We start from the raw sequence: 15974 nt of genomic DNA, 5'->3' as shown, positions 1-15974 counted from the left end.
ATTTTTTCTTGGATATCATTCAGTTTTCTTGCAATCCATGTTTGAAATTCTTCTTCTGTCATTTTAGTGTTCTGAGTTTGGTTAATGTCCATTTCTGGGGAGCTGTTGTTCCTCTTTGGGGGTGTGCTTTCCGTTTGAGTCTTCATACTTCCAGAGTTCTTTCGCTGGTTCCTTCCCACCTGGATCAGTTGTTCCTTCTTGCTTTTAAATTTTTGTTTGGATACTGACACACCCTGTTTAGTTTCTGAGCCAGTAGGTGGTGTTTGTGGGTGAGATTCGACCACACCCTTTATGATGAATCAGTAGATGCAGTAAAAGGGTGTGCAGGATGACCTCCCTGTCAGTAGGTGACACTTTCAGGGAGGAGCGAGCTGCAGTGCTGTGTTTGGGTCCTGTAGCTAGCTCTTATTCCTCTAGAGAGGCCCTCTTGTGCCTCGGGTGGTGGGTGGGGCCCTCGGATTTCCAGGTGTGTCCTTATTCTCCCCCTCAGTGGGAGGAGTGAATCTGGGTCAGGCTGGGTTGGGCAAGCCTGCCCTCAGGCTCCACCACTGCTGTTAGCAGGGATCAACTTCTGCTCTTTGTTTCTGTGCAGAGCTTTCGGGAGGGCTGAAATGGCTCCACTCAGCTGAAAGTCTGGGCTTAGGGGCTGTGGCTGCCCAAGGCCCACACTCTGGAGCAGGTCTCGCTCCCCTCCACTCTCCCCCACTCCGTGGCCTCTCCCAGGCCTCTGCCAGCAAGCAGGACCTCAGGCCTATGGATCTCCCCTGGCTATGACATGGGCTGTGGGTGGGAGGTTCCCTACTCAGGATCGTAGCCTGAGCTGTCCTTATTCTCCCCCTCAGTGGGGGCAGAACCGGGAGTGAGTCTGGGTGGTGCTGGGGTGGGTAAGCCTGCCCTCAGGCTCCACAGCTGCTGTTAGAAGTGGTCAAAGTTCTGCTCTTTGTTTCTGTGCAGAGCTGCTGGGAGGGACTGAAATGGCTCCACTCAGCTGAAAGTCTGGGCTTGGGGGCTGGGGCTGTCCAAGACCTGCACTCTGGAGCAGGTCTCACTCCCCTCCAATCTCCCCCTCTCCCTGTCCTCCCCCAGGCCTCTGCCAGCAAGCGGGGCCCCAGGCCGATGGATCCCCCCTGGCTGTGACATGGGCTGGGAGGTTCCGCACCCAGGATCCTATCCTGAGCTGGGTGCACAGCCCTCCCTTAGGAGGAGAGTTGCCGGTCAGGCACCCCGATCCGCCCCTGAAGGCGCACACTCCTCAGTACGCTCCTTCACAGATCCCTCCTCCGTGCCCCAGGGCAGTGCGATGGCAACCCGGGTGCTCGGGGTCTGGTCTGCAGGCCTGACCCCTGGACCGTGGAGATCAATCCCTGACCCTGCCATGGGGAGAGACGCTGGTCCCGAGTCACCTGCAGGGTGCCCAAGCTGGATCGATTTCACTCCACCTCGGGATTTGCCCCACTCTCCTGGAGTCCCCAGGCAAGTAGCACCTGGGAGGGCTGGCGGGTAGGGAACTCGCAGTCTGAGCTGCCCCTCAGTCTGTTGTAGGGCCCCACAAGGAAACGTCCTGTTCCTTGGAGATGCCTCCGTGTGGTGGCTAAATTGTCTTTCTGGGCGCGCGCGGGTAGGGAGGGGGAAGGAGAGAATGGAGTACTACGGCGTCTGCCGCAAGGCTCGGGTCTGCGCCCGGGGAGGTGTCCCGAGGAGGGGCTGGGAGCCCGGCGCTGAGTCCGCAAGAGGCCACTGCTCACTGGCCGCAGCTGTCTCTGGGCTGGTGTCCGCAGGTCTCTCCAGCCGCTCAGGAGCCACCAGCAGTCCGAGATGCAAGGGAGGGGGAAGTCAACTGCTCCACCTACCCTTGTTGCTGGTCTCCAAGCCTCTCGGGACGTTTCTCCTTCCAGTTCTCCTCCGCAACGTCTTCCCGTGGAGTCTCCTGTAGTTTCAGGCACCCTTCCTTCCGACCCTCACCCACTCTATGTTTCTCTGCTCGCTTATTTTTTTTTCTCTTTCTTCTAAAATTTGTCTTTTTTGCAGAGACCTTCTGACTGGCGGCTTGTCTCATCCGCCATCTTGCCGTCTCTCTCAATATTAACATCTTGAGTGAAAACATAACAGAACACTCTGACAAATTGAAAGTGTAAGATTTTGAAATTTATAGGCTGGCTTTGAAAAGTTTACTGGGGCTTTGGTTTAGGGCTCAAGCATGATTTACTCTGCCCCTCCAAATATCTGCCATCTGCTGGAAAAGCCACCAGGAAGGCTGCAAACACTAAGGACCTTGTCTGCATGGAAAACAGAATCTATCTCATTCTTAAGCAGCCATATTTACTTTTCTATTTATCAAGAAAAGGAGCATAAGCATTACAAGTACACTGAAGAGATGTCCAAATTTGAGATTAACCCATCCAAAAATAAACCATTCAAAATGCAAGTGGATGAGCAGACAAAAGAAGCAGAACTTTCCAAAATGTATGGGACCATATAACCAATATTTCACATAGCAAATATCTCTTTGGAACATTAGACTAAAAATTTATAAACTTGCTAAAGCTTGTTTTTTGCTAATGGAGGTAGACTCAGTTTCCATATTTAGCCCTGAATCGTGTGTGTGTGTGTGTGTGTGTGTGTATGTGTGTATGTGTATGAAATACTCCTTTGTGTGTTTTAGAATAAAGAATACCAGACCTTAAAATGACCATGAAAAGTCTTTACTCCAGCTTCCTAAATTGCCAATAAGGAAACTGAGGTACAAAGCAGTCAGTATTTTGTATACGGATAAAAATGGATATAGCTTCATCACCTAGAGTATAATATGCTATAAAGGGATGGGAATCCTGATTACTAGAATGCTAAGAATAAAGACGTATCATCATCATTTGCTTCCCATGTAGGTATTGGAATACATCATTGAGTACCGACTATATATTAATACCACAGACACTCTTCCCATCTTTTTCTGGTTTGACATGGTAGGGAGAAAGCTTCTATTAGGTATTGATTGTGTCCCACAAAAAGACACGTGTCATTTTGTGAGGTATGCCCCCCTAGCATCAGGGACAAGAGGGCTCAAATTGGTTGGGAGAAAGAAAATTGAATTTTCAAACCCACCAACTGAGTGACACATTGGGCCTTCTGATGAAGGAAAAATAAACACCTCAAGCCTATACCGAGATGCTTGTGTAGTGTCTCCATACTTACTCCACTTAGAGAATGATTAGTGTTGATGGATGACTTTTGTGGGTGAAACATGCTTCTTCACCAAAAATAGTACATTTCTCATTAAGTTACAATGAAGTAGAATTTTAGTTATAAAGGAAATTGCCAGTCGACAAATGGATCTTACTATAGGGCCTTCTATCTAGCAAAATAACCAGTGCGAAGGGAACAAGGCTTTATGAAATCCATGCACTTCTGAATGCTATTATCATATCATCTTTGGGCGAGACACTTATAGATCTCCGACTGATTGCCATGTTTGTGAAATGCATGTGCAGGGACAAGTAGGACCTATTATGCAACTGGCCATGGCAGGACATTGAATGGCAGGGTGGGTGATGTTACCCAATCAGCAATGGGAAGCCATGAAGGATTCTGAGAATGAGAGCAATGTGATCAAAGTGGAGCCTTAGGAAGATTCATCTTGCAGCCGAGCATAAAGTGGGGTAAGAATAGGGAAACCACTGGAGTAGGGAGGAGGCAGTGGCCATAGTCCTGGTGAGAGATAATAAGGATAAAGCTAGACAGTAGCTGCAGGAAGAGTGTGGAACACACAGGTGGTTACAAGCCTTCTTCCAGAAAGCGGAATAGGAATTCTCCCTGTGAATGCCTCTCCAGACTTCCTCCTCTTTGGGGTGTGAACAAGAGCCTCATATTTGGTTGCAGGATGGATCCAGATGCACATAGGCCTGGAGCTCAGCTCTTCCTCTGGAGGCTTCTTTTTCCCTCAATGCAGAGTTTGGGATCCTCCAGCACTCTTTCATATCCAGAGCACAGTGTTCAGGTCTCTCAGATTGCCCTGTCGTTCCTGATTAATTTGTTTCATCAATGTTTATTAAGTGACTATTAGGTGCAAGACACAGTTCTCTCCACCTGGAACAAACTTTCCCCCATCTCTGCCTGTCAAAATTCTATTCCTGCCCCTGTTATGTGTAGCACAGGCCTATTCATTGATGCATAGAAAGGAATGAGTCAAATTAAAATGTGGGAAGCCCAATGCTCTAAGTATAGGGAACATGTTTTTTGCTTCCTAGAAGTTCAAAGTTCAAATACAGGACGTTTCCATGTACTCTTCCATGCACCTATCCAGAGGGTTAAAAATAGCGCATGATGTTTTTCTAAAGATTGCAGTCCCTGGATGTGAAGTTAGGCATTCAGGCAGGCATCCAGGTGTCACAAGATGTTGAGTGGTATTTTTTCTTCTTAATCTGCCATCCCGGCTGTGTGTGCTTGCTGCCAGCTGAAACCCCAGCCTGTAGGATACACTGCCTTTTGCTGTTTTGTTCATTTCAGTTAAATGTATTTAAACGCTCTAATTAAGCAATTCATTTTTATATTTGTGCAAGTGCTCTCAGTATATGTCTCTTCAATTGATTTAACTAATTCTGTGGGTATTGATTTTAGACCATCTGAATACCCTAATGATGAGTTCATTTGTTAATAGAGGAGTTTCTCTTCTGAACTTAGGCAATCAATGCAATTTACCAATACATGCCACTAGGTTAGGGTATAGCTGGGTCTCACAGAACAACTACGTGAAAAGTTTTTTTTAAAAAGGCAAAGCAAAACAAAGAAACACAAAACCAATGCAGTTAACTGTTCTTCTGTCTTGTTTCCATATTGCCTGATATCCCCTTATTTGAACCTATCTGAATAGTTGATTTTTCCCTTTTTATCAAGAAACATATTGTAGAGATCCAGCTTGGATATATCTGCTAGTAGAACATCAGGGAAAATCACATAAGCAGAAAATGTGAAAACCATATAGAGCAATGCTAATAAAATCACATATTATGCTTGACTGACAGCATTATTATTGATTATGGAAAAAAGCAGTAACTGAATACATAGCCTTGTAAAATGAGTCTGCTGCTACACTATCTCTAGGCCATCCAAGCGCTCACTTTGACAGTTTCAACATATAGGAAACATATTTCATTGAGTTTGTTTTCTGTAAATCTCAGGAGGGGGGGAATGTCATAAGTCTAGATGTCACAAATCAGGGCATGCTTCTCAAAAGCAAAAAGATTCTCTAAATTTTCCATAAATATAGTATACATGTCTATTGGACTAGAATAGCAATTAATGGCACATAATTACTGGGACAGAATTACTTTGCCAAAGAATTTTGAAGAAGTTTGATCATTATATAGAGGATGACAAGCAAGATTTCTAAGTCACACTTTCTCCCTAAGGAAATATGATGTCATGTGTGCCATGGTGGATGGGACTCCACAGACAGCAACTTTCTTTCCTTCCTTCTTTTTTTCCTACCTATTTTTTGTTGTTGATAGCCTTACATTATATTGTTCATGTAATCCTGTATGATCCCTGAGATGCTTTAGCTTCAGTGCAGCACAAGGATTTTCTGCATAAAAGAAAGACAAGTTTCTTCTTATTTTTAGGTTTAATGAGTGAGCAACTATGAGCCCGTCCTTAGCCACATCATCCCTCCTGAGGAAATCAATTTGCTGCTTAGCAGGCTACCTCGAACAGTACAATGCTGGTAGTGAGAGAGGAATCAGCTCAGAAACACTCCTTGGGATCAGAGAAGTACCTTCACCCTGGCATATAATTTCTCAAAATGCCACATGATGGAGGCGGCCTACCTAGAATAGGATTTTGGGGGCTTCCCCATCCTCAGGGTCAAGGTTAGTGAAAAAGTAAAGAGCCCCTCTGATGGGATGAGGTGTAGAAGGAGGGATTGTTAAAGGTGGGATCACCTGGAAAATAGGGAGGAATCATACTAGGCATGAAACAGAAAGAGACAGAGGCAGAGAGAGAAAGAGAGAGAGAGGTCTGAGTGTATGCACATGCACTTGTGCCCTGGGTCAGGTGCCCCGACCTCTCTACCACAAACCCCCAGGAAGATTCATGGAAGAAGATACAGGGCCCTTTCCTGCTGGGCTATAGACATGCTTCTAGTAAAATCTAAACACATCAAAGTCTTCTACGAGTAAGATTTTCCAGACAGAAACATTCTATTCACCCCAGACCCACTCCTGATAGAGGAAGAACATAGTGGTTCCCATAATCCTTGTTGGAGTAACCATATAGTCTTGATATTCAAACCTGACTGCTGCTCAATAAGCCCATCGACTACCTGGCCATAAAAATCTATACATAAACATCTGTGTAGAAAGCAGTTGCAGTCAAGATGCACTGCATTTGCATAGCATGCTGTAGTTTCCAGAGCACTATTGTCAGTGTTGGCTACTTAAGACTACCCTTGATGTAGAAAGGGCAGGAATGATCATCTTCATCTTTAAAATGAGGAAACTGAGACTCCTATGTGCTAGTGCCTTGCCAACGCTGTAAGTGGCAAAGCTGGGACTAGGACCCAGGTTTTTTAAATTTCTAGCACAGCACTCTTTCCATTCAAGCCTGTTGCCTTTCATCACACCATAATGGGCTATATTCCTTAACATTTTAATTTATTTTATCATCCTTTATATACTAGAGCTTCCTCAGTGGTGAGATAAGTATCATCTTAGGAAGCCATGGGACAAAATAAGGAGAATATAGGTTTTAAAAAGCATATAAACATTATAAATTAAAGCAGCATGACTGTTAACTCTCTAGACTCCATTTTCCAATCAGTTTAAATTACTTTAATGTATGTTTTTAAACTCAAAATTAGCTGTAATCCCAATATGTAACTGTCTTAATGCTTGGCGAATTGCACTATGTCATTTCCTTTTAATTTGCCTCCTTTCACAGCGTGTCTCACATTCTGGCACATGTATCTTGGGGTTGTCTTCTCATGTCTCATCATTGCAAAAGAGGAATTCTCTCCTTGTATATTTTGTAGAATAATTCTTATACCTTAAAGGCACATATCACTTGTAGACAAATAATTCACTTAAAAAACTTTTCTTCAAAGTCTCTCTTTTTTTTTTTTTTTTTTTTTTTTGAGACAGAGTCTCACTCTTTTGCCCGGGCTAGAGTGAGTGCCATGGCGTCAGCCTAGCTCACAGCAACCTCACACTCCTGGGCTCAAGCAATCCTTCTGCCTCAGCCTCCTGAGTAGCTGGGACTACAGGCATGCGCCACCATGCCTGGCTAGTTTTTTCTATATATTTTTAGTTGTCCGATTAATTTATTTCTATTTTTTAGTAGAGACTCGAACTCCTGAGCTCAAAGAATCCGCCCGCCTCGGCCTCCCAGAGTGCTAGGATTACAGGCGTGAGCCACCACGCCCGGCCTTTCAAAGTCTCTTAATGCAATAATTCCTCATAGCATGCCTAAAACAAAGCCAAATTATAGTGAAGTAAAGAACACAAATTGTGAGCTGTGTGTCATCTGGTGGAGGCTCCCTGCCAGCATTTAGTTTAGAGATTGAAGAGATTGAGACATGAATGCATCAGACTGGAGCTGTTGGGACACTGGAATGATCATGAGCTCATTTCCAAAGAAAAGAGAACCTCTCAGCACACACATTTTCAATCAATAGCCAAGCAACCCAGAAAAATTAATTTAAATGAAGTTATTTTCCTATGATGGCTCTATAAAAAGACATATGTTTCACAAAAAAAAAAAAAAAAAAACTGGCCTCAAACATGGTCATGTTCCTCCTGATCAGAGAAAAAAATAACCGAGTCTAATTGACAGTTATGAAGCACAGAGCAGAGAGGACATTTTCAAAAAACATGTCTCTGAATCAAAGCTAGGTTAAGCAATGTCACTTTGATTTCTTCTTTCCCTGTCTTCTGCCAGTGTCATGCTCATGCTATCACACCCAGCATGTTTTAAAAGGAAATCACTTGAATATAGAGCCCATTACTTTGCGATAACCCAAGTCTTCTAGAACAGACTTATTTGGATTCTAAGGGATTGAAAAAAGTGGATTCATGTGATTTCCACCGTAATATGTCTTCAGCCCACTACCCTATCTTATTCCAAACCAGCCAGACTTGGGGGAGAAAGGGCGGTAAGAAAAGGGCAGATGTGTGTGTGTGTGTGTGTGTGTGTGTGTGTGTGTGTGTGTGTGCATATGTGTGTATGTGTGTGTGTGTGTGTGTGCAGATTGGGTCCCACTACCATAGGAAAGGTGTGTGGTTAGTGCTCCCACTCCTTGTCAACATTGCCTTTCCCTTTGGTCATCTGACCTGGCAGAATCTGCACGGACAGCTATATTAGCATCCTCTCTACATGGACAACACAGGGCCAGGCTTTCATATCCTAGATATATGTGAGAGGTGAGTTGGGCCAGCCAGACAAATATTTCATGTTTTTCATTTTCACCTGTTCCCTAGCTTTTTTCCTTTTCTAGCACTTGCCAAAATTCAACCTCAGGCACAGATGGTGAGAAAATGATTTTTGCCTACCAAGCCAAAGAAAGTGCCCAAATATTAATGGTTATTTATCTAGCAACAGAGCCTGAGACTTAATAAACGAAGGCTTAGATTTCCAAAACTAGCATCTAAATGTGTGGAGTGTTTCATTTTTTTGAAAAAAATGCTTTTAATCACATTGAGTTGATATGCACAGAGGGGTTCAGTATGCTGAATATCACCGGTCACTCAGAATGTCAAGTCCGTTGTTAGATTATATATTGTCTCTGTTAAAAGTGGTTGCCTCTGCATTCTAATTATGGCAGTATTCTCTTCTTCTCCTGAGCCCCTACCCACCTCTAGGATTCACAAATGTGAAAGTCCCTGAATGGATATTTTTTAAAAGGGTCTGAACAACCCCAGGTTGTCAAATGGCTGCTTCAGTGCTCTCCATATTAAATGATATTTCTATAGTTTCTATAGCCTGGAAAAGTCTAGGGGGGTACAAGTTTGGTTCTGATTACATAATTTTGCTATAGAAATATGGGAAAAAATCATCACTAAACCCTCCAGGTGCTTAAACAGTTTGATAGACTGTAGCCATTCTGCCATCAGCACCCCCAGCTGTGTTGCTTAGCAACATTTTAATTCCAGAAGAATCGAAGGAGATGAAATCCCTGTGGAGAGGGAAACAGAAATAAGAGGGCTGTTGACAGATGATCTGAGTTGTTTCTTCTAATATACTGTGAAGATCACTAGCTCTTTTCATGAATGATAAATGGACTGTACACAGATCAATGGGTTCAGCAATAAACTGGAACCAGGCTCCATGTCTAAGGCGACGCAGGCCGAGAGGCCTAGAGATTTCCTCATTTCGATGATTTGGTGTGTATTTTTTTAAAGGCTCCACAGGAGGAAATTGATCTCAGTATTTGGTCATTGTTTGCCCTTTTGTGGTGTCTGCCAATGAAAATGATTTTGGAAATGGACACTTTGGCCTTCCTATCATGGAGTAAGTATGGCCAGATGTCAACAGTAATGCTAGGGTGAACAGTTCCCTACCACGAATCTAAAAATCCGGGCTATGCCCACGACCATTCCCTCTGCACCTACCTCCCCAACCTGTCAGTATGACCCAGTCAGGCCCACACGGGGTGAGATTAGAGGGAAAGGCAGGGAGAGGAGGACCTAGTTGTGCCCCTCACAATGGCCACCTGTGTTGGAACGCTGCACTTGGACAGGTACCCACATTCCCCAGAAGAAGAAAATTGCTTTCTCAGTCTGCAGTCTGCTTATCTCCAGCAGCCTGCTTCAGTTAGCTCCTTCTGTTTCTCAAGAGCATTTTATACTGCTTATTGTTTGGGTAACTAGTTGCAATGATTATGCCTGCTAATGTTGTCTAATTGCATTTTTTTCTTCTTCTGTTTACAGGCGGTTGAAAAGGCAAAACCTAGGAATAATCCTGTGAAGTAAGTTATTATTTTTATTAGTCAGAAATGTTAATTTAAATGGATTCCTTGTATGTGAAAAAATAAGGTCATAAAAGAGACCTTGGATTTTGAGTTAGTCTCTATTCATGACAATTTAAAGACAGAAACAAAACAAGCAAAAAACCCTCCAATGAGTAGGGATCAGCTTATATTTTTTGCCTGTGTTCCTGATGAGGAAATGCCCCAAGTTGTATCCAGTTTACATAAATTAATATGTGCCATCCATGAATAGCTGCCGAATACTATTATAATCATATTCAATGCATAGTACTTCCAGCCTTTGGGTTTTGCACATGCTAAAAAGTTTACATTTTTAATTGCAAACCTTGGACCTATGACAGAGACGTAAATGACTGAAAGTGTGCCAAGTGATTTCCAGCCACATGAGGAGGTTTGGCACCTTAGCATCAAGGCCCCAATATTCTGTTAATGAAAAGCTCATAAAAATATATTTAACTAAAGGTATTTTTTTTTTTTTACCTAACAGAGAGTGATTCTGAAGGCACTTTATGGGACATTCTTAAATCATAAACAGGCCACAGAGCACTCTTTTAAATATAGTACATCTCAGACATCTTGTCTCTTCCAGGAGGGAGACTTTGAAATTAAGAAGGATGGCTGTCTTATCATTTGAGTTTGTGACATCTGATTGCAGTGTTACGATGCATACCAGTCCTGCCAGCCATGTGGCTGAGGGAGGACCTGCTCTATTTGTTGGGTTATTATAGGTCTGGTAATATCACATCTCTAGGAACTATTTGTTAATTTATTTCAGTTGACTTCCATTATAGTTGGTACCAAATACAGACATGGGGAGCATGTTGATTTTTAACAGTTTCTGGGGGAATGGATCAGCTAATGCCAATGATTAGATGGCTGCTTGGTTTTGTAAAAGTATTAACTTTTCCAGGGTACCAGGGTAGTGTTTAGCATACCATTAAATCCAAGCCCTAATACACTATTCAAAAAGGTATTGTGTACTTTATTTTTAAATTTCATTTTTCTTAGGACACAGAACATTCCTTATTAGGCTTCTGTAGTCTCTAGATGGGCATCTGTAGTCTGGAGGTGTATTATGTTATAGTCTTCTGGATATATTTGTAGTAGTTGAGTTTGTGTCTGGTCGTTCAGTTGGGGTTGAAATCTTCTCTGCAGCCTGATTTCTTTTCTGTCTGTTTTCCCTGAAGGCTCCTCCACTGAGAGCCTGTGGCTGGTGAGCCCTGAGAATCAGAGGATGGTGCTAATGAGGCTAGGGCCAGGGTTTAGTCCCTGGGTGGGCCATTAGTGATCTTTTTTTCCACAGTCTGACTGCACCCCTCCCTCCAGTCTCCCTGCATGCAGATGTGTGCCCCAAGTCACAAGGTGTGGGGCAAAGGCTGGAGAAATGTAAATCTAGGCCCTTGATGAGGCAAACATCTCTAAGTTCCAGCCCTCTCAATGGGAAGTAAGTACCCAGCTCCATCTTGGCATGCATAAGACAACCCATTGGCACTATGTGGGGGCCGCATTAAATAGTATTCTAATGGCCTGAAAATGGGACCAATTTTCTCTTTGCTTCTTGTGAGAATTTGACCCCATAACAGTTATATTTTTACGAGTTCCTATTAATTCACAGTGCAGACTCTATCTAATGTCTAGTACTTTAGGGAATGTTATAAAAAGAAGACAGGAAGATTAGAAGAGTCAAAGGATTACAGAGCTTTTTACCTTTAAGTATATTTCAAAATCTGATTAGTAATAAACCTAAGTGACAACTAACTGGTAGGTATTTAGAATTGTCTTCTAATTAAGAAAGATATTGTTCCCAGTGTGAGTTTGGGTGTCCTGTTGCATTTGTGCTCACATGACAAAACTCAGCCACAAGCTCTATGGGCACTTGAAGAAGAGAGACTTCCTCAAGACCTCAGCTCAGGGAAAGAAACTCCGGAGCATGGTTCAGTTACACTGCCTGATGGAAGAACAGAGTCGCAGTTTTTAAAAGTTTTGTATATAATGCTCCTTTTGCCATTTCTGTTGTCTGTCACAGAATTTCAGTTATACACAATGCACTGGGATCCCAAATACATTAAAGGTTTGATACATGTTTTCTGAATGAATGAACAAGTGAAGAAATTGGACACATCCCAGAAAATAGTCCTTCCAGGAACCTGGCCTGGAGGCTTAATAAGGCTGGTGGCTCTCCTCTAGTACAGTGTCACCATCAGGTCAGAAAGACCTGTGTGTTATAACTGAACAAGTCATCCGGTCTCTGTTATTCTTGACTCATGCCACATGTAAAAATGTTCCCACGTTGCTCTGGTTCATTCTAGCTGCTTTGCCTCTGATTAATTCCTTGTTTGAACTTGTATGAAAGAAGTAACATTGGATTGTCTTTTTGAGCCTACAATGGAAAGTGTGTACAGTTTTGCTAGAAAGTAGAGGTCCAGTGGCATCATTTACAACTGAAGTATGGAAACAGATTGGTAAAGATGATCATATGTGTGATTTGATATAGTCTTTTGGTGAATAGTTTGGCAAATGGTTGGAAAAAAATCAAAAGAAGAACATTTCATGACATGTGTAAATTATATGAAATTCAAATTTCAGTATCTATAAATAAAGTTTTATTGGAACATGGCCACACTCATTGATTTCCATAATATCTGTGGCTTCCTTTGTGCTACAATGACAGAGTTGAATAGTTGCGACAGCCGTAGCCTACAAAGCCAAACATTTTTACCATCTGGCCCCTTATAGAAAGTTTTCTGACTCCTGCTCTAATTGGTCAGTTAGAAAAAGGCACTAGAGCATCTAGAGCATACTGCTAGTCTTCCAAGTTGTGTGTAGATGGGTATATGGCAAAGGGCATACAGATTTTCTACAATCCTGTTACTTCCACATCTAACTAAAGCTAAATAAGCTTTCAATTAGGGTGAAGGTAAATGATTCACAATATCCATTTAGTTTGTATATTTTCCTCTCTAAAAGTTTCACCACCCCATCCCTATTTCCCAACCACTTGTTCAATTTATTTTTAATACCTTTGTGGTTGTAAGCCTCTTTCATCACCATAGGGAGACTGTGGTAGACACTAATTACATTCCATATAAAGGAGAAATTAAATATACACCTAGTGAATGTAAGCACATAATGTACCTGGATACAATAATGACTTTCCCTTGAAATATTAAGTATTACCTCTGAGAGTACGACTCAAATGTGAATGTTCTTAACATCAGTGATCAGTACAAGAAAAGCTGGTATATTTCTCACTATATTGGAACCATACCGGTATTGAAGCTTGATTGGTATGTTCAAATTGTGGCTCTTTAATGTGTCAGAGAGACTTTCACTTGTATGTTAATATTCTGCAGCAATCATCTCCAAGATTTCATTGTGACAGCAAGGCCTGAGAGATGTACAGATTTCTTCTACCATATGTGACTTATCACATACATTTTTTAAAAAAACACATTTCTTTTATTAAGACATATGTGATAGTACACTTCTGAAAATGTGAATTGCTTTTGGCTAAAAGCCATGCACTAATAAGTTCAGTTGAATCTAACCAAGGTTGACATCTGTTACCAAAAGAGAGAGAGAAAGAGAAAGAGAGAGAGAGAGACAGAGAGGGAGAGAGAGAGAGAGTGAGCACTGTTATCAAGCATAAAATTCTTCCCTGCTTTTACACTTTAACAACATTAAATAACATGGTGGTTGTCTTTCACAAATCAGGATCAGAATCCACTCTGCTTAGGAAATTACATTTTTATTTAGGAACTGATTCATCTTATAGATATGGTGCTTTCATTATTGAAAATGACAAATAACCACAAAGATTTTTCTGGCTATGATGTTTGTACATTATTAATCCAATGAATATTTATTTAGGTTCCACAATATTCTGGGAACTGTGATAGATGCTGAGGGAATTAAAAATAAATCTGACACAGGTCTTACCCTCGAGGAGTTTAGAGTCCAGCAGGAGAGATAAAATTGGCTTGTAAAAAATTAAATACAAGATAGGGAGATGTCTGTTAAGTGGCTAACAGATAAAGTATAGGGAAGCTCTAAGGAGAGAAAGTGCTTCTAGTTAACACTAACGGGTGGGGGGGGAGAAGGGGAGATATTTACATAAGGACTTTAAGGATTGCTGGTTTGAGTCACTGGTGCTGAGGTGTGGCAAGGAGCCCAGGCTGCCTGATGGTGCACAGGCAGTGAAAGGTCAGGTTGGAAACTGAGGCCAAGAAGAAATGGTAGCTTAGGGCTCTCAAGGCTCATTCAGGTGAAAGAGATTCACTTGGTAAAGTCAAATAGCATTGAAGAGCTCTTCACATGTTACTGAATGTGAATCATCGATCAATCCCCTAATTATTAAACATAAACAGAAAGTTGGTAGGCCTGGGTTCTAGTCTTGAGTCTGATATTAGCTTGTCGTATGAAATTTGACATGTCACTTTCTCGCCACAGGCCTTAGCTAGATTATTTACATGGTTGTTCCACCTCTTTAACAAAGCTGAAGCTTGAAAGCCTGTTTTATAGTTATGCTCATTTTAGGACAACATTTGCTCTGTTAGTTTGATGCAGACTCATGCATGTACATAGATTATGTATGTGTATAATACATCTGTGTTTCTCTTCACACTCACATGTGCACACACACATGGTGCCTTTCCCCATCATTTTTACCTTATATACTTGTGAAATGAAGGACAACAAGCTACATCATTAGAATTTTCAAAAGGTATGTTAGGTAGAAAATAAGTATGGCTCCAAGGACATTGGGTAGAGCCTTTGAAATGGCCCTTGTGACCAAAGATTAATTTTGTAGTTGGAGTTCATATCTCTTGTAATGTTCTTGGACGTGTGCATATCACAGATGTGCAGAACGCCAATCGAGTCACCACATCCATTCCAAACAATGACAGTGGATTCTAAAGTGTATTCTGCCAAACCCTAGTTTTGTGGGATTGTCTCCTGGAGAACAAAAAGGCTACAGCACCATAGAGGTTTGGCATACACTATCACATAGCTTTCCTAGGGTGTCACTGTGCACATTCACATAATATAGGCTAAAAGAAGTCCTACAGAAAGAGTTCTGTTTAGCTGTGTCTTACGTAAGGTTTTCCAGATTTGCTTCACCAGAGGGCATCTTTATCTGGCAGGGCAAATGTTTGATGGAACACAAAATTGGATGTTCGAGTCCACATGAAATTAAATGACCACATGGAGGACTTGTCTCCCTTGGTAGTTTGAAAAACCTAGTGCCCTAAATACTCTCACGTAGTTTCTAATGAGAATATTTGAAGGACGCACATTATTTAAAAAGTCAACCATGGAAAGGAAAGAAATCCCCCAAGTGTAAAATGATAGAGTATCTCCTGTGTCTCTTTTTTAATTGATACATAATATTTGTACATATTTATGGGGCACATGTTATATTTTGATATACACATAGAATGATCAAGTCAGGATATTTAGTATAACAATCATCTCAAGTATTTATCATTTCTTTGTATTGGGAACATTTCCAATCTTCTCTTCTAGCTATTTTGAAATATACAATATATTGTTGTTAATTATAGTTACCCTACTATGCTAACAAACAGTAGAATTTATTCCTTCTTTCTAACTGTGTGTTTGTACCCATTAACCCACTTCTCTTCATCCCTTCCCCTCATACAGACACCCCAGTCTCTGGTATCTATAATTCCACTCTCTTCCTCCATGAGACCAACTTCTTTTGGCTCCCACATACGAGTGAGAGCATGCAATATTTATCCATCTGTGTCTGGCTTATTTCACTTAACATGATTCCCTCCAGTTCCATCCATGTTGCTGTATATGGCATGGTTTCATTCTTTTTTATGGCCAAATAGTATTCTATTATGTATAGATACCACATTTTCTTTATCGATTTATCTACTGATGGACACTTAGGTTGATTTTGTATCTTGGCTGTTGTGAATAGTGCTGCAATAAACATGGGGATAGAGGTATACCTCTGATATACTGATTTCTC

At 41.8% G+C, this 15974-nt stretch overlaps 1 protein-coding gene across 3 annotated transcripts in view; it reads left to right on the top strand.

The window, feature by feature from the left end:
* The window catches only part of AFF2 (AF4/FMR2 family, member 2), a 491308-nt gene that overhangs the window by 389294 nt on the left and 86040 nt on the right, over positions 1–15974 (top strand). For all 3 annotated transcript variants that reach the window (XM_012665266.1, XM_012665264.1, XM_012665265.1), the window contains one exon: positions 9915–9952. In XM_012665266.1, the coding sequence (XP_012520720.1) occupies positions 9915–9952 (38 nt within the window). The remainder of the gene's footprint in view (positions 1–9914; positions 9953–15974) is intronic.

Source organism: Propithecus coquereli, unplaced genomic scaffold (assembly GCF_000956105.1).
Source record: "Propithecus coquereli isolate 6110/MARCELLA unplaced genomic scaffold, Pcoq_1.0 Scaffold99, whole genome shotgun sequence".
Classification (NCBI taxonomy): domain Eukaryota; kingdom Metazoa; phylum Chordata; class Mammalia; order Primates; family Indriidae; genus Propithecus; species Propithecus coquereli.
The sequence above is the reverse complement of the archived record's forward strand: the minus strand, read 5'-3'. Positions and strand labels throughout refer to the sequence as shown.